Below are 19,859 nucleotides of genomic sequence, written 5' to 3'. Positions count from 1 at the left end.
AGTTGTCCTTTTAATTTTTTATTTTTTAACTTTTATTTTAACGTAATATTACTCACAGAAAAATGCAAAAATAGTACAGTTGTTTTTGCTCTTGGGCCCAAAGTTAAGTGTGCCCTCAATCAACAGTTATAGCTATCTGCTTAGTGGTGAAACCAATGAAAATATTCTTCAAGTGCCACTTTAGCTCACGTGTTCATTTTTCATAGCACTTACTCTGTGTCATTCTGCAGTATAAGAAAAAGTTAGATCTTCCTCCAATAGTAGTTCATCTAATTTTTGGCTAACAGTGTCAGAATTTTAAGTTCATTCTCCCTAATTAGAAGTCTTTTAATCTTTCTGATGCAAAGTATACAGTTAATTGCCAAATGTAGAGCTCTTGTGAAAATGTCTCTTGAGACGTAAAGCATATCAAGTAAAATGTAAATTAGTAGCAGATAAAAAGGATTAAGTGTAGAAAAGGAATACTTAATCATGTATTCTACGAGAATAAAATACTCTGAATTTTACCTTTAAAACACCTTACCTACTCCTCATTCCCTAGTTCATACCTTTTTTCTTTGACCAGCAATACAAAGGCTTCTATATCCTAGAATAGGAATCTTTCATTGAACCATCATTATCTAGATTTTCTGGGCCTTTTTTCTAGGATCACTTCAGGTTTTTCTTTGAGATGTTTGATACCTTGCAATATCATTTTCAAGATCTCTTGAAAATGTCTGCTTTTGTTTTCTCTCTTTCTCTTTTACATGTTTCTAGTGATTAAAGTCTGATTGATTTGTGAAGGATTTTTTATTTGAATTATAATCTCTCTAAGGATATTAGTATGAACCACTGGATCAGAGTATCTGGCAGGCCTCCAAGGCTGCAGGGAGTTCTGAGATTTTTTTTAATGTGTCAGTTTATATGCACTGCACAGAGTTAGAGAGTTCTTTTTAAAAATCAGAACCACACACTTAATCATTCCAGACAGAATGTTTTTTGCGTAAAGGTTAAACTTGATCCATGTGGTGGTTGTATACCAGTAGGGGCATATGGTAAGCTATATACCCACCATTCGAATGTGCAGGTAGCTGGGACAGACCATTCAACATGATTTCTGCAGTGTAAAAGTTTGTTATGGGTAGTCAAAATAGAAAAAAATGCTAAAATACTCAGGATGCCTAGAGTCTACTAAAATGTAACCTAACAGTGTCATCACCAAAATATAGGTTTTATTGAATCAGTACATGTTTGAGAAAGCCAATAATTTTTGTTGTTCTTTGCTTATATTACTTAAATTTGAAAATGTTTTTAAAGTTTGAGGTTTTAATACCTTAGATTTGTCCTGGCTGATTAATGAAAATAGAAAAACCAAGAGGCAAATGCTGAAATATGAGCTTAAAAAAGATATCAGTATGTATCTGTATTTGAATTTACCTGTCTTTTTAAACTGTGTAAATGGATCCCTGTGCCTGACGAGCTGCAGCACAATGCCACACAACAGTGTAGTCATTTGAGAGAGTTTTATGTGATGATGATCTTAAAGCTGTAGAATGCTGAACTAAGTAATGATTTGGGAAAGGTAAGTTTCATTATTTTCAAGGTTCTTTTCAAACTTAACTAGGTTAGCACCTCATCAAGGGCAGGATATTAGTAGATTCTTAAATAATAGAGGATACCCTCACTATTTGCTGAGAACATATCTTAGGAGAAAATTTAACATTGCAATTATGTATTTGGTGCTACTAAATATACTCGCATGTCTAGGTAGACAGTGTAGTCTAAAATTTAAAAAGCAGCAAGATGGCAATTGTTTTACTCAGTAAACATGCATGAGCACTAAGCAGTGTCATGCTTTCTGCTAGCTGCTAACACCTGCTAGCTACAAAGATGAAAAGACAATGCCTCCATTCTAAGATGCTTGTAGTGAGACACATAAGTAAGTGTTTATCAGTACATTGTTCTTCCAACAGCCATAGAAGAGCCACAGCACCAATCTCCACTCAACTGATCTTCAGTTTTCTAGTCCACACCAACCTACCTATCAGAATCTCTGAGACAGGACTTGGGAATATAGATTGTTAAAACCTATCTCAGTTCTCATTGATGAAGCAGGCTTAGGAACCACAACCTCAGGGTAAAATTGCTCCACACCCAGGCACCCTGTTTGCCTTTTTCTCCCAGGACCTTGTGAAGCTTCATCTCTGGTGGCATCTTTCATAAACTCGCCTCAGGCTAAGCTGAGGTGGCTGGGAGAGTAGGGAACCAGCCTTTGTACCCAACCCCTGAGAGGTCTCTGACCCCTAGAGGGCTGAAGGGACTGTGGAACATGCTGAGGAGCCTTCCTTAGAGGCATCCAGGCATGCACCAAGTTGTGAGGTTGTAAGTTCAGATCAAGCACTTTGAGAATTTTCTGTTCTTTCTAGGTGATACATGCAAACAGTGCTTTCACTCCTTTCCTCTTTCCTCTTCCCGTTGTCTGTGAATCTCTTGTTACCACTCCTTGAATCAACCTAGATGTGAAAGGTAATTTGTCAGTTTTATCAACCTTGTTAGAAAGAGGAGAAGGGTGTATATACCTAGCATTTAAGATTACCAAAAAATACATAATGGATTATGAGAATATCATTAATATGTTTTTATTTTATATAATTTTGTGGAGGTTTTCCCAATTTTTTGGATGTTCCTCTTTAGGAGAACAAAGATAGTTTTTGCTTTTTACAAACATACCATTTATTTTGATCTTTTCCTCTGACTTTTTCTTATGAGAGCTTTGAGATATAATTCACATACCACATAAAATCTATCCTTTTAAAGTATACAGTTTCATGGATTTTAGTATATTCATAGTGTACAACTATCACCACTACCTAATTCCTGAATATTTTCATCACCCCAAAGAGAAATCCCATACCCTTTAGCTGTCACTCTTCATTCTCTCCTTTCCCCATTTTCCCCATCTCCCAAACCCCTACTGTCTATATGGATTTGCTTATTCTGGACATTTCATATAAACAGAATCACACAAAATGTGAATTTTTGTGTCTGACAACTTTCACTTGGCATAATGTTTTCAAGATCATGCCATGTTGTATGTATCGATAGTTTGTTCCTTTTTTATGGCCACCTCCTGACTTATGGGTAGTTGCCTTCTCACTGTGTACTCACATAGCCTTTCCTCAGTGCCTGAGTATGGAGAGAGTCTCTAGTCTCTCTTCTTTTTATAAGAACATTAATCCTATTATGGGAGTCTGCCCTCATGACTTCATCTAACCCTAATTACCTGTCGAAGGTCCCCACTCATAATATCATCACATTGGTGGTTAGGGCTTCAACATAATGAATTATAGGGAGACACAAACATTCAGTCCATAACAGCCTGCATTACTTTTTTTTATTGTGGTTAAAAGACACATAACATAAAATTTGCTATCCTAATTATTTCTAAGTGTATCATTCAGTAGTGTTGAGGATAGTCACATTGTTGTGCAACTGATCTTGTTTTTTTGTCTTGCAAAACTGAAAATCCATACTCATTAAACAACTCCTCATTTTCCCCTTTCCTAGTCCCTGGCAACTACCAGTTTCTGTTTCTATAAATTTGACTGCCCTAGATACTTCATACAAGTGGAATCATATAGTATTTGTCTTTGTGACTGGCTTATTTCACTTATGTCCCCATGGCTCATCTGTGCTATGGTATGTGACAGAATTTCTTTTTAAGGCTGAATAATATTTTATTGTATGTATATACCACATTTTGTTTATCCATTCTTCTGTCCATGAACCCTTGGGTTGCTTCCACCTCTTGGCTGTCATGAATAGTGCTGCCATGAACATGGATATGGCCTCCATTCCTCTTATTCAACTTAATGGTGCCTACTGTAAGGATACCTAAAGCAGGAGGCTTAACCCTTAGTCTGGGTCACTTAATGCAACTGAGAAAATTTACTGGGACTTCATTGTTTCAGTCTTTTTTAGTCTTGCCTCATATTACCTAGGGTCTAGAAGCAGTTGTTTTTTCCAACCCTTCAAAACCTAAAACTTCTGAGCTGTCTTTATTATCTTTCATTTCTCCTTGAAAACTGGTCAATTCTTTCCTGTACTCATCTCTTTCCTGCAATATTTTGCCTAAGGAAGCTTTTCTTGTTCATGTTACAGTCTGATGTGGGTTGAGGGTGGGGTGCTCTGCTCCACGTTATCATTCAGGGCCCAGGCTCCTTTCCTCTGGTGGCTCTCCGACTCCAAGGCCTTATCCTCTTCTATACTCTGCTGGCAAAGAGAGAGAAAACAGGGACAGTTTCACAGGAAGGCTTTTAGGTGCCTGACCTGAAAGTGTGGTATAGGTTCTTGACCTCATTCCATTGGCTAGACTTGGTATTACAGCCCTGCTTAACTGTAAAAGGAAGTGGGAAATATAATCTTGCTCTATTCCTAAGGGAAGGAAAATAAGGTCTGGTGAACATACAGTGGCCACTACCACAGTCTACAGTTAAATTTGGAAGTGACAGAATATAGGTGATTGAAGCCATGAGTAAAGATAGGCATCACCCCATACAGGATATAATGAGAGACTGTCACAAAAACAAGGGCACTTTCTGGAGGGCTTGTAATGGTAAAAATAGTTTATGTAACCCAACTTTACAATATTTAGGAAAATTACTATGTTTGTAGGAAAGGTTACATATGTAGATTAAAAATAGAAAAGTCGCTTTTTCAGAAACCGGAATGTTTTCACTCCAAGTTAAACAGAAAAAGAATATATTATCATGATTATTTTATGACTATTGAAGCCTGTGAATTTAAAACAACTCTGAATTTTAGAAATAGTGAAGTAAGTAAAGATTTATTTTTTATCATTTGTTTAGTGCTTATTTTTTGAGCATTTACTATGTGACAGGCAGCCTGAGGATTATAACAATAAGTAACAATCCCTCAAGAAAGATCAAATTTAGTAGGAAAAAAAATAAAGCAAGTAAATAAATACCTAAAACATCAGGTAGAATCTTTAAGAACACAGGAACTGTTTATCTAAAATGTTACACCACCAGCGTGGCAGTTTGGAGGTGAAAGAGCATTGGTTTTGAAGCTATAAGCAGATCCAGATTTGAATCTCAGCTCTGCTACTCTCTCTGTAACCTTGGGAGAAGTTATTAACATCTCTGGACTTCTAGTTTCTTTAATTTCTAAGTTGGTGATAGTAATACCTACCTTTCAGGTTGTTGTGAAGATGAGATGTATTATGTATATACATAAAGCCTATGTCTACATAAATACACAGTGCTTGGTATTACAGATATGGTAGATATCTTTATTATTACTATTGAAGAAGATGGAGTTCATATTGGATTGGAAGAATGACAATTACCTTACACTAACTCGTGAGTTCATTCACTCAGTAGTTATTTAGTGAGTTATTACTATGCATGAAGTAGTTAAAATTAGACCATATATATGTCTGTATTTTCAAGAGCCCCGTTCAGTTTCGGATACAGTAATGTTTGTAGCACACGTCTACAGCCACCAGGCTTATGTACTGCCTTTCCCTTTTTCAAATGACCAGAGACCACTCTGTCCCGCCTGGCACTGTCCTTATCCTCTTTCTTTGTTAGAGGCAGCTGCCTGACTTATTATCCCGCAGGATATCTGCTTCCCCTGCCCACCCCTCTATTTTTCATTAGTGGCATTTCTACTAATGCAGCATCTTTTTTCTCCATGTATAATTCTTCCCTAGCTTCCTTCCTTAAGCTTATTTTTTTCATTTTTTTCCAGTTATCTCAGGAATAATTCACCACCTTCTTTTGTCTTTGCTAGTTCATTTTCCTTCTCACACCATGGATAGCTTTAAGATTATATCTCTTATGGATACCCAGAGGTTTCTCTTTACTGATACTAAAGCTGACACTGATGCCATTGTCCGTTGCACATATACTCTGAGAGGTGCTCTGTTGAGCCTCCCATCCTCCAGCAGTTCTCCTGTAAACTAATTGGAGAAAAGGACCAGGTGTACACCTTTCTGAATTCTCAAAACAGCCCTTTGCATGCAGGAAATGGCTTATAAATATTTGTTGATGAGAGAGAGGAAGAACAGTTACCTCGCACTGAAAATAATTTTTTAAAAATATTTCATGTGCAATTGTACTTTGTTTCATTGTCAGTATTGCAGCAATATTCCTTTTTCATGATAAATATAAATAGCCTCACTTCGATATGGATTAAATGTGCTTTTGTGGGATGAGTTAAGAACTATTTATTACATTATTTTTATGGCGGATTGGATTCTAAGTTCTAAATAACTGTCTTTACAAAACAATTTGACACATAATTGTTCAGAATTGTTCCCTTTCAGTAATTTATTTTTTAAAGAGAATTTAGTTTTTAGTGAATGTGCCTTGTTTCTCTTTTTCTTCTTTAATGAGCGTCTTCTTGTGCCATTTGCTGAAAATAAAGATTCTCCAGCTTTCTCAGTTTTAGGGTATGAGGTAATTGCTAGAGCCAACTGGAAATAGATCCGAGATAAACAGATGCAGTGCGTTGCTGATGTCAGAGGACTATGACTACTGAGGGGCAGACATGCCACTATAACTAAAAACGGTCATTGACTGGAGAATATACAGATATAGAGAGAAAATTTTACGTTTGTTATTGTTACTTAATATACTATATTATTCTAAGGACTTGCCTATCATTAATAAGTTTAAAAACAATATATATGTTATGACATATCCATACCTATCCTGCCACTGCTCCAATTAGGATTTGTGTGCCTCTTCCTGGACCATTGTCCTTGTCTCCTCTGTGTGTCCCATCCATGGTCCTTCCCCATCTAAGCCACCCACCACTCCCAATTCCCTTTAATCTTCCCTTTACTGTTGTTCTTCATAAACTCAATGCTAATCAACCTTTATTTTTCCTGATTTCCCCTGCTTCCTTCCCTTCCTCTCTTACTTCCTCCTTCCATTTCTCTATATCTATTTTTTGTTTCTTTCACTTTTAGAAAAATCAAAACAAAGCGAACACACAGAAAGTTTTTACTTCAACCACTCACCATTCTCCAAAGTCGCTCTCACCCTCCACCTCCATCCTCTCCATGAATATATATATCCATTTTAAAAAGTTCATGTGTCATGAAAGGCTCAAAAGCTGTCTTGTATAGCTTTTCTGGTCATCTCTTCCATCCACTTAGATGAATATATGACATCTTTACTTCTCCTGAGACCATTATACTTCTAGAGCTTACTGTATTCTGCCTTGTCTCACCATTACGGCTAATGGATTGCAAGCTCCTCCTGAAGAGTAGTATCCATGTTTGGTTTATTTTGTATACCTCTTAGCACCCAGCAGAGGATCTGCTCACAGTGGGTCATAAGAAGTAGTATGAACACTTATTTCTCTTCGAGATAGGCTAATGTAAATGTACTCTATTGAACTTAGTGTTTGTGATACCTCCTTGTATCATGCCACATTCTCTTTCATGTGAGTTTCTCTAGATTTTCAAGATGCAATGACTCCTTTTTCAAGATGCAGGGACTCCTTTTTTAAAAATTTAATTTATTTTTACTTCTTTAATGTCACCACATATTTGACCCCTTTTACCCATCTGCCTCCCTCTTCTCCCTCTCCCTCGCCCTCTGGTAATCCTTTTTATTAACTAGTTTAATCTTGCATTTTATTTGAATCTCAGCAGTGAGTGAATGATACTTTCTCTTTGGTAGCCTCGTGTGCAAGCTGAACACAAGGACCACCATCCTGGCAGCAACTAACCCCAAAGGCCAGTACGACCCCTATGAATCCGTGTCTGTGAACATTGCCCTTGGCAGCCCACTCTTAAGTCGATTTGACCTGATCCTGGTTTTGCTTGATACCAAGAATGAAGACTGGGATCGTATAATTTCCTCATTTATCTTAGAAAACAAAGGTATGTGGAGACAAACAAATCAAATTGACAAAGAAAAAGTAGATGTAACCAAATAAAACTCTGTTTGAAGACAATTAAATAAATACCCAAGGTACCCTATCTACAAGCAATAGAGAGCCGCTTAAACCAGAAGCGGTGAGAGGAGCCAGTTAATGAACCCAGAATAATGAGCAGAAGATAAAGGGCTTTTCTCTATTTGCCATTGATGAGATTAGAGTTGTGAATATGTTTTTTTGTGATGAAAGGGGGCGATCTTGTGATATGTAATTACTTCTCACCTCTTGCATGCAAAGAGAACTGGACTGAATTATGAAGCAGAAATCTAAATGTGAGCTTCTCTTTAAATTAGATTTATTCAAGTACTATTTATTACTATAGGGCAGACCAGAATTATTCTGAGTAATTTTAACTCCCAGAGGAACCTTACCTTTATTACACTTAGATCCTAAGACTGTTTGTTTTAGAACTATATGCTATGCAAAGACAGGTCTAGATTTCAATGGCCACAAAACCTAAAGGTTATCTTTTTAAAAAAGAGTACAAGAACTTTATCAAAACCCTTTAAATGAGTGTTTGCCGGTTCTTAGAAATTACTGACCCAACACCTGATATATACAGGTTACCCAAGCAAATCAGAGAAGCTCTGGAGCATGGAAAAGATGAAAACCTACTTCTGCCTCATTAGGAATCTGCAGCCCACACTGTCTGATGTGGGTAATCAGGTTCTTCTCCGGTACTACCAAATGCAAAGGCAGAGTGATTCCCGGAACGCTGCCCGGACAACCATCCGCCTGTTGGAAAGCCTGATACGATTAGCAGAAGGTTTATTTCATTCAACACATGAATTTTTTTGTTGGGTACCCAGTACGTACAAAGCTTGGGACTTAGCACCATGAATTCAAAGATGAATAAGAATAATCCCTACTCTGAGGTGCTCACGGTTGCTTACAAAGTAAAGGCTCTGAGCTATGAAACCTCCACTCCTCTGGGAACAGATATGGGTGTTGAGTGAAATGTAGTGTCATTAAGAAAGAGGAATCTTTGTGATCTCAGGACCTCATATAACTTAAGACATCATTCATTCAGAAAGCGTTATTTACTGATGTTGTGTTTCTCAATGGCAGTCTATTAGCATTTTGGGTGGGATACTGCCTTGTTTGGAATTGTTTCCTGTTAGCAACCCGCCATTAACATAATAACATGGAATTAAAAATGCCATGCCCTATTCCATCCCTAGGGTGTGAGGCTTATGTGCAAGCATACAGCTAACATGAATCTCAAGACTTTTTTCTAACATTGGCTTTTACATATAGCCCTTGTTTCAATAATTCAAAAACAATTCACGTGAACTGACTACACCATATCATGACATAATTAATGCTTAACAAAAAGTTCTACAAAACAAATGCACTTCACTTTTTTAAGGATTTATAGCCAGTTTTAGAGCAAGAAATTCCCAAAATTTGGGCTCGCAAGTTGGGTAGCTTTGAAAAACTTGTAGATAAAGAGAAGTGCCAGAGATGAGAAATGAGTTTAATTTTGTGTATTTCTATAATAGACTAGAAAGTGAGGATTAAAAGTTGTTGAATATTAAATATATGCTTTTATAGCCCCTTTCTTTTCTGGAACCCAGGGTACTTTTTCATATAAATACACAGAATTGCCATGGGCTGTGCAGAAGGATTAGGCCTATTATTAGAGAAACAACCTTAAAACTAGTTAAACTTTTGTGCTTATTTAGTAAAATTAATTTGTTAATAGTAGTTCATTCATAAAATATAATTTTGGGGGGATGGCAATCAGATATAGTATTACATTTATCACCTCAAATATTTATTTAAAAAATTCCTATCTTTGTAATTTCAAATGCATCTTATTTTGTTAGCTCATGCTCGCTTGATGTTTCGTGACACCGTGACTCTGGAAGATGCTATTACAGCGGTGTCAGTAATGGAGTCCTCAATGCAGGTAAGGACATTTCGTATCTAATATTTGAACTGTAATTCAAGTATTTTAAAAAAAGATAATATATAGCATATCAAGGGTCATAAAAATGATTATATCCTAGACCTAATAATTTCTGGAAATATAGCCAAAGGAAACCATTTAAAAGAATGAAAAAAGTTGTCATGGAAACATTCTCTGAGTCAGTAGCATTGCTTTTGCCTGTTTAAAGTGGTAGATCTCAATCCTTTTTCTCTTCAACACACTGAGGGATGCTCATGGTCCCACCAGTCAGCGTGTGGCTTCCTAGAACAATGCTTGCCACCAAGAACGGATGAAAAAGTCTCCCGGGTGATTCTGATTCCAAGAGCGGGGTCTGGAGGGCTGTTCTTAGCCACCTGGGATCAGTGGTCCCTAGTGTGCACTTCATCTGTGCAGGCTGGCCTGGTGACTCTCCCCAGTATTTTCTGTTTCTCACCCCTTCAGGGAGGCGCACTGCTGGGAGGTGTGAATGCACTGCACACTTCCTTTCCTGAAAACCCTCTGGAGCAGTACCAGAGGCAGTGTGAACTTATTCTAGAAAAGCTGGAGCTGCACAACCTCTTGAGTGAAGAGCTAAGAAGACTTGAAAGGTGAGAAAAGAAAACTCGTAAAGACCTATAATGAAAAATTCTTGTTTGGCATTTAGTGAAACGAAGGAAGTATAAATTAAATGGAAAATCTGTCAGTATTATCTATAGGGGATTGTTTCATTTATCTATTGCTATATAATCAACAACCCCCAAATTCAGTGGCTTAAGAAAAGAAACACCGTCACCATTTTAGTGCTTACTCTTCTGGGAGTCAGAAATTCAGGAGGGCTCAATGGGGATGGCTTATCTCCACCCCATATAGCGTCAACTGGGGTTATTCATACACCTGCATTTAACTGGGGGGTCAGCTGGGATTGGCACATCCAAGATGGCTTCTGTCACATATGTGGTGCCTTCACTGGACTGGCTGGGCCCTCACTACTGTAGGGTAGTCAGAATTCTGACATGGTAGCTTAGGATCAAATAGAGCAAAAGTAGAAGCTACCAGGCGTCTTATGAGCTGGGCTGGGACTGGTGCAGCATCACTTTCTATAGATCATCATCATATTCTGTAGGTCAGAACAAGTCACAAGGTCAGCCCACATGCATGGTGAATGGAAATAGACAGTACCTCTTGATGAGAAGAGTGGCATAGACATACAGAAATGAGGAAATTTCTTAATGGCTGCCATCTTTGGAGACCATTTTCCATAGCTGTGTTTCCTTGGCTTGCTGGTTTGGTGAACTCATGGAGACTACTGACTTGTTCTTTGCCCTACTTAGTAAGATTTATAACCCTGGGTCACAATTACATGGGAAGCATTAGGCAGGCTACCCACACTTTATACCCAAGATTCACAGTTATTGTGGAATCAAGACGCTTTGGAAAATGGGCTTTATCATGTTTGCTACCACTTCTTCCTCTTCTCTTTCTTTGGCTCAATATAAGAAGTAGAGCAATCCCATTCAAAGAGGCTGCTGGGACTGCTGTTCAGAAAGAGGAAGTTAGACTCCGGAAGAGCTATCTATCCCAGGCCAGACCCAGACACAGAATATTTTAAGAACTTGGCTGTATCATTTTTCCTCACCAGGAGAAGACATGTGCAAGGGAATTTACACAAAGAATCTTAGTGTTCATTAATATTTTAATTTTATTCTTATTGTTTTTAAAGCTTTCTTCCAATCATAATAAATATTTAGTCATTAGTCTTCCCATAACCCTGGTGAGAGAAAATCACAGGTAGAAAACTGAGGCCCAGAATGGTTGGGGCCAGCCTAAGCTAGTGTATGGAAAAAGCCACATACTAAGTAGAGATAACCAGTGCTGACTTACACCTGGGAAAGGCCCCCCTACTTCATTAGTGGTGCCTGTGACCCTCCCTTAAGCATCATGATTTTCCTTCACTACATGCCCAAATTCACAACTTTAAAAAATTAACATAAGTCTACAGCCATGCCTCCCTGAACGTGCCCGATCTCGTCTGATCTCGGAAGCTAAGCAGGATTGGGCCTGGTTAGTACTTGGATGGGAGACCACCTAGGAAGACCAGGTGCTATAGGTGTTTTAGAAAAATTAACATATTTAATAGACTAAAAATATCCCCAGTGAGAATGATGTATTTTATGTTAAAGAGGAAGATCCATTTTTCATCCTACAGGGTAACGACTCAGGAATAAGAAAAGCAGTGTTTCAAAACTCATCTTTCTAATGACTTGTTAAAATGTGGACATATGGGAAGGAATCTGTCATGTGTATTGCCTGAAGAATTTTTGCCTGAACTTTATTGTTTGCGTGTTCCCTAAATACATGATCTTCTAAAAAGCTAGACTTTGAGTGAAACAGGAATGAGGAATTTGTATCTATTTGAGTATCTTCATGATCAGTTGAGTGGCTTAATAATTGGCCTGAACCTGGTTATTGGTGTTGATCCTGAAGCTGTGAATTGGTTAATGACGTATATATGACAGTGGGGCAGCTACAGAAAGACATGTGGAGCCCACATTGAGATTGTTGACTGTATTAAGTAAAACCTTGAGAATTCCTTTCCTGGCTTTTCTCTCCTTTTCACTCACTCCCTTCATCCAGCAGCATTCTCTTTCTAATTTACAAAACCTCAGCACAGCCTTCCTGGGAAAGCATGGGGCTGGCTTTGTCCTGCTAACACCCAGATGCCAGTCTGCAGTAAATTTGCACTTTGTACAAAATCAACCCTCTTTGCTTTTGGTCTCCTGGTTTTTTAATGATCCAGAGCATGGTGTTAAGATCAAAGCTATTCCTTCGGTTCTTTTATGATTTGATATAGTAGATCCTTTCCAGGCCTGCCCTGGGCTTGGCTTTGCTTTTAGAGAGGCTGCTCATTTTGACTTACCAGAAACTAATCATTTTGACTACCAAAAACATGCTGGTTTCAGGAATTGTGAGGCTCAGAATCAGTGTTATGTGATAGAAGAAACAGTGATTGGACTTAGCAAATTCAAAATGACTCTACTGGAAGGAAAAAAAAGTAGATGATATAAAAGATGGGATTCTGCCTTAAAATGTTCTTTTCTTCTGATTTTTCTTTATAATGTGGGGCCCTGTTTGGCATTGATGTCATAGCAACAAAATCAGGTGCCCCACAAATGAAAGTGAGTTACTGCTGAAACACAACCTAAAGCTAATCTTATCAAATGAGAAAACCCCAAGTAGCATATGGGTTTTTATCCCCTTAGGAAAGAGTTCTCTATGTCTTAAGGAGATCACAAATCAATAATAAAACTATTTGTATTTTTATCACATTTTTCTTCTAGAAAATGGTGTTTAGTGCAGCCTGCCTCAAATGGTGCCCATTCTGCCCACTTCAAATCAGAGTGCAAAGATGCTGCTGTCTTTTGGAAGCTGTAGTAAAACTGCAAACATTTTATGTAGGGGAGAATTTAATTCCTAAAGTCAGAATTAGACCAAAATAGTAGGGCTAAATTATTCTAGCCCTGAAAATTCCCTATCTTTTAGGACATTGTTATGGAGCTCTAACAATTATGAGTATCCTTGACCTCAGTTTGATGCTGAAAGTATACTAGACAGTAGTAATTGTGAAAGCTATATTTGTTTTGTTGGTTGGTTGTGACTACAGTGAACATGGATTTGCTGTGTTGATGCTTCTAAATTTACCATGTGCCATGCGTGACTATAACCCAGTATTTATACAATAAAATTTTTGTTCCGCATTGTAAGAGGTAATACATGTTCTTTATAGAGTATTTTGAAAAGTAATAGTAATGAATTAATAAGAAAATAAAAATCACATATAATCTTATTTCCCAGAGAAATCTACCATTAATATTTTAATGTATTTTGTATATTTCAATTTAAAATTCATTTAAATTTAATGTATTTTTTCCTATTCTTTTTCTATGATTACACATATTTTTAGAATAATTTATTCTTCTGCTTTTTGGTGTAATGCCTCTTCAGATTTAGTACATGGAAGCAAGGTCATGTTGCCCTTTATGCTGAAAAGGCATTTCTAGGTTGTTAGGAAGGGCTTTCTAAAGGACTTCCTTTTGAGACACTGCAATCTCTGTTAGAAATTGGTCCTCTGGCATTATTCAGTTTCCTAATATGCCCAAGATTTAAAATGGATGTCACTGATCAGATCCCTCATTCAGGGAGGGTCAGTAGGTTTTTGGTTTTGTTTTTTAACTTTTTTTTTTTCTTTTAAATTTTTATTTTCCAATTAGAGTTGACATTCAATATAATCTTCTTTAGTTTCAGGTGTACGGCAGAGTGGTTAGACATTTATATAATTTATGAGGCGATCACCCTGATAATACTCACCTGGCACTAAACATAGTTATTACTGTATTATTGACTATATTCCCTATGCTGTACTTTACATCTCCATGATTGTTTTGAAACTACTAATTTGTACTTCTTAATCCCTTCACCTTTTTCACCCCTCCTCCTAACTCCCCTCCCATCTAGCTATCATCAGTTTATTCTCTGTATCTATGAGTCTGTTTTCGTATCGTTTGTTTGTTTATTTTGTTCCTTAGATTCCATATATAAGTGAAATCATATGGTATTTGTCTTTCTCTATGTGACTTATTTCACTTACCATAATAGCCTTTAGGTCTATCCATGTTATTGCAAATAGTAAGATTTCATTTTTACCATTTGCAATAACATGGATAGACCTAAAGGGTATTATGGTAAGTGAAATAAGTCACATAGAGACTTATCCATGGCTGCGTGATATTCCCTTGTATATATGTGCATCTTTTTTATCTAATCGCCTATTGATAGGCGCTTAGGTCGCTTCCATATCTTGGCTATTTTAAATAGTACTGTAGTGAACATAGGGGTGAATTATTGTTTTGGTTTTCTTTGGATAAATACTCAGAAGTGGAATTGCTAGATCATAAGAGTCAGTTGGTTTTGACTCTGTATCAACTTGGTGGAGAGTAGCTGCCCAGAATACATTTTGACATGGCTGGGCTTTACAGGAAAGATGTCACAGTTGCATGGGGAGGTCTGCCATGAATATGAATACTAGAGAGGTTTGTGGGAGCCATGGGTACAGAGTGATCATGGTCTCTTTACTCTTGAGGAAGATGATTTTGTAGATGCCCTAAATTTAGTACCTCTTTTAGGTAAAGAGATGTGAGAAGTCATAATTTCTAGTCTTACACTTTGATTCTGATCTGGAAACTAGCTGTTACGCAAGTAGAACTACTTTCTTGATCAGCAATAAGCTTCTGTATAAATAGCTGCAACTTTGTCTTGCACTTGCGCATGTAATACAAGAGATAAGAGTGAGCATTTTACATTGATCTTTAAACAATCTTAAATGAATTAAATGAACTTTCAGAGAGAACTAGAACTGCAGACAAACTCGCTACTTTGTTTTCTCTATTTTACTACAGTTTCAGATTGAATTAGAATGATTATTGGAGCACTTAAATTCTGTTATGATGAAAAAGGATCATTTTTTCTGCTATTCTAAGACACTGTATTTGGTATTAACTTGAAATTATGTTGGACTTAACCCTTTAAATGACATCTCAGACACTAAAGAAATGAGAAGATTAAAGCAAATTCTCTTCCCTTCAGTATATGTTTTCTTTCTTTATTTCTGCTACAGGTTACAGAATCAGAGTGTGTACCAATCCCAACCACAGGCGGTGGAGGCAGAGACTACTCCCGGACCCTCGAGAAATGATCCCGGGGAAGAATCCCAGTTCAGAACATCAACACAGCAGGAAATGAACTGTAGCATGCGTATCCCCTCTCCTGGAGGCAGTCCCAAGGGGAGCTCACTCCTCCATCCCCCACCCCATCTGGAGCCTAATAGGTCAACAAGTAAACATTCAGGAGAGCACAAAGATAGCAGAGATGACAGTTTGGATTGGTTTGATTCCATGGCAACTCATCAGGTTGAACCTAACAACACTGTTCCTGTGTCTCCTGGTCCTAAAACAACTGGGGGAAAAATAGCTTTGAAAACCTCCAACAGCAGATCTCAGGGCAAAGAAAAGAGTGAGCTAGGCCAAAAGAGCAAATTGGAAACTGGACAGCTTCCAACACCAGGAGAAACAGAAGCTCCATTAAGGCCAGACAGTGTTGAGGGTAAAAAGGAAAAAAAGGCAGCAGCAGTAACTGCTGATGAACCAGATTCAGTTCTGACTCATCATGTCCCCAGGAAACTGCACAGGCTGCGCAAGGAGAAGGCCCGGGAGATATGTGGAAATCCCTCCAGGGCACCTTCCCAGCCCACAAGCCTTTCTCGTCCTCCATCCATCCCTGTACACAGCTCAGAAAGAACATTGGACACTCTCAAAAGAAAGAGACAGCAGTCCCTTGCTCAGGCAGAAGAGCCTGAACTTGAAAGGACCGAGAGTCCAGATCTCCCTGTGGCCAAACTGGCAAAATTTACTTTCAAACATAAGGCAAAACTGATCCGCTCCCCTGAAGACCACAGCCATATGTCTCCTGACACAACTAAAATAGCAGTTCAGAGTCCTAAAATTTCCCAGCATGGAACTAGAAATGCAGCTCTTCCTGTGAAGAGTCCAGAAAAGTTGGCCTCTGCCTCAGGAAACGGAAGCTCAGATCAGCTGCAGGGGAAGGCAAAGGAGGTGTCACAGCAGCCACCAAAGGAAGATGGGTCAAGAGAGAAGAGGGAACATGCCCCTGAAAAGGTAGTTATTCAGCCTGAATTTGAGTTTCAGAGTGAGACTAGGCGTTTACGTCTTCCTTGTGAAAGAGACAAAAAGGAAGAGCTTTCATGCAATAATAAAAGCAGCAGGGTTCATGCTTGCACATTAGCCAAATTGGCCAACTTCTCCTTCACTTCCTCTGACTCCAAATCAGAAGCCCCTCTTCCTTCTGAAAGTAAGAACTGGGGTAAGAGAGGCCCAAGCCCTCCTCCCACGACCACAGCTACAATGATTGGCAGGGAAAGGAAATCTTTTCAGTTGGCGGGGTCCACTGAACCATTCATTCTTTCCAAAAAATCTCTCTTTACCTTACCTGAACTAGAAGACGAAGCATTGGATTTTGATTGGGACGAAGAAATGAAAAAAAAGCCATAATCATGGAAAGTCATGATTTACCCTCCCTGACTCAACACAGCACCCTGGTCAAACTTTACCCTCCCTGACTCAACACAGCACCTTCAGGGTACCAACATGGTGTTTACATATGTACAGAATTGTGGGCCATGTGGAGCCTTACTCTGAATACCAGCTCCCTCATCAGGTTTTATAATTTCAGTTTTATCTTCATGACTCGAAAGGTTATTTAATCAGTGTAGGTCAGTGATAGCAGCATTTGAATCAGATGAATTGACATTGTGCATAATTTTGCAGACGGAGTACTTGTATTCCCAAAGATGTTTCTGTTTTGTTTTTAAGGAGTGGGTCTTCCCGGTAACCCCTCTTTCATTCACTCAGGAACAGTTGCTAGGAAGGAAGTGCTATAAAGCTAACAAGTTTGATGAACTCTTCTATATGTTCCTTTTTGTTTTCTTTTCCCCACATGGTGTTCTGAGTGTGGCGAATATTTATTATGATTTGACAAAAATCATGATTTTTCTAGTATTTTTGTGTTTATTACATGTCAGATTAAATGTGACTAATGTTTTTCTTTCTTTGAGAAGCATCCTCACAATTCCATGGTATTCCTAAAGATCTGGCAATTGGTCAAATAGTCTCTTTCTGAAGTATTGACCTTTTGAGTTTTCCTTCCTTTCTTGAGCCAACATTTTGTGCTTCAGATTCTTTTGATCTTTTGAGAACTTTTCTTCAACACAACTTAAGTCCTGTGGTTGGAAGGAGAGTGTGCAGTAGTCTCAATGATATTTCATGACATCACCATAGTGGTTAATATGGAAATTTAATTCCTGCTAAATGTAATTCCTTGGTTTGTCTTTAAAACCAAGCAAATGACTGTTTGGTACAAATAGATAACTCAAGCTTTGTCTTAAGTCCTTTTAAAATATGTCTTCTTTTGGATTCTAACAGGTGCTGTTAGGAATCCATAATTACAAGATTTCTCCTGTGAGGTATGAATTTATAAAAAATAATAATAGTAGATTCATTGCCTGAGTGACTTTTAGGCATGAAAAATACTCAAAACTATATGTACTTTGCTTAATAATCACTTCTTTAAATTTATACAGAAAAAAAATTAGGAACCCCAATTTTTCTTGAGCATTTAAACATTAATTCCAAAATCAACTAATTAAATTTTCTAGAAAATTTAAACTAAGAGTACAAATTTAGTATAGATGAGTCTTTTAAAAATCTTTAAAGACCTTAAACAGCTCACAAAGGACATACATAGCGGTGATTATAAAATTTATTATTGCACATTCATTTAAGCCTATTCTTAAACATCAAGACTGGTTTAGTAATTTCTTCGTTAATTCTGTACTTAATAACTTCCCAGCGTAGTATGATTATGTAATATGTCATACTATGTATATCATATGTTAATGTAATATTGAAAAATTAAACTTGTATCACAGCCTACTTTGGTGTAACAACTACCTTGCTTTGCTTGTATTCAATGCGCAAAGTCTCACAACTTGTTTCACAGGAAATCCTTTTATGTTGACCTTTCATGACTCTGACATTTCTGAAAGCATCCATGCTATCTGAAAACAACAGCATGTTCCTGACCCATTTTGATTTTTTTTCTTGTCTCATATCATAGAATCAGCTATCCCGAAGGCACTCCATTTCCTTTAGAGGCCAAACTCGGGGGTCTCAGAGATGCACAGAGGAGTCAGCAGTGGGCAAAAGTACTATCACGGCTGTTGGGTCCCTTGTCATAGTTCCAGAGCTGAAAATATTTAATGTTCTGAAGTCACATTATTTTATCCTGCTGTGTCCTACTTTTCTTATAGAATGTGATTTTACAACAACTGAGACTTTCTGTTACGTGGTATTACGTGTGTACCCAAGGAGCACATAAGTGTTTCAGGGAAATATGTACAGTCTCAAAAATCATGTATCTGGTCAGTAAAGGAATGTGTAAAAATAGCCTTTAATTCTGAATCAACATGTCAGAATATTTTTATTTTAGGCCACTGGACTCTTTGTAAACATTTTAATAATATAAAAATTTTTAAACACAATAAAAGCTATACATGATTTCTTTGTGAGAGGCCCAAATTAGATATTTAATTCTATTGTGACTGTATAAAGAATTGAGTTTTCTGACACTAAAAGATACACTCTTTGTGTTTATGTGGTATTCTAAAATTTATAATAGGGATTTTATTGTAATTTTTAGTGTTTCTTAGAAATACAAAACAAGCGTATTATTCTGATATCTTTAACTCTTTGGCTGAATTTAACCAAACTTTAAACTTTTCCAGAAAATATACCAAAACTTTAGTAATAGAGATCTTTTCTTGGTTGACAAATTTTAATTCTAGCAAATCTACATATTCTTTATATGTATATTGTATTTGATTTCTATGCCTTCCTAAGTGCTAAATCTGCCTAGCTGGTGGTATTATTACTGGAATACCAACTCTAGCGAAAATCTCAGCTCAACCACAAGGAGGATCCCTAAAGCTCACTTTTAGCCAATGCAAAAGTGATATTTGGGAGTTCAGAGCAACCTACCCTGAAAGTCTAGGTCATTAGGCACTACCCCGAATCAGGTTCATCTTTCAGATGCAGCTTATCAGACAACTTAATTTCAAATTTAACAAACTCACATTGTGGAACGCCTGACTGGTGCATATTCCTCCGAATTCAGACTGACATCTTCCATATTTTTTTTTAATTAATTTTTTTGATGGTGACATTGGTTAACGAAATCCAGTAAGTTTCAGCTGTACATTTTAACAGTAAGGCATATATATATTTACACTGTGTGTTCATCTCCCATAGTTAGATTTCTTTCTGTCACCACATATTTGACCCCCTTTACCCATCTATCTTCCCCATCC

The 19,859-nt window shown here is 37.5% G+C and overlaps 1 protein-coding gene and 1 non-coding gene across 9 annotated transcripts in view; both read left to right on the top strand.

Annotated features, from left to right (window-relative positions):
* The window catches only part of MCM9 (minichromosome maintenance 9 homologous recombination repair factor), a 68,560-nt gene extending 50,117 nt beyond the window's left edge, over positions 1–18,443 (top strand). For 3 of the 8 annotated variants that reach the window (XM_015600097.2, XM_025042378.1, XM_025042379.1), the window contains 5 exons: positions 7,695–7,897; positions 8,516–8,761; positions 9,783–9,865; positions 10,328–10,473; positions 15,537–18,443. In XM_015600097.2, coding sequence (XP_015455583.1) covers positions 7,695–7,897; positions 8,516–8,761; positions 9,783–9,865; positions 10,328–10,473; positions 15,537–16,986 — 2,128 coding nt within the window. In that variant the 3' untranslated portion in view covers positions 16,987–18,443. Of the gene's footprint in view, positions 1–7,694; positions 7,898–8,515; positions 8,762–9,782; positions 9,866–10,302; positions 10,474–15,536 lie in introns of all 8 variants that reach the window. The other 5 variants (XM_025042380.1, XR_003044321.1, XR_003044320.1 and 2 more) reach the window with 5 other exon arrangements.
* Positions 11,857–11,975, top strand: LOC112474370. Its single transcript, XR_003044351.1, has one exon. It is a non-coding gene; the product is annotated as a 5S ribosomal RNA (ribosomal RNA).
* Positions 18,444–19,859: the final 1,416 nt, after the last annotated feature.

Source organism: Pteropus alecto, unplaced genomic scaffold, assembly GCF_000325575.1.
Source record: "Pteropus alecto unplaced genomic scaffold, ASM32557v1 scaffold79, whole genome shotgun sequence".
In the NCBI taxonomy this organism is placed as follows: domain Eukaryota; kingdom Metazoa; phylum Chordata; class Mammalia; order Chiroptera; family Pteropodidae; genus Pteropus; species Pteropus alecto.
This window is presented reverse-complemented; position numbering and strand designations above follow the sequence as displayed.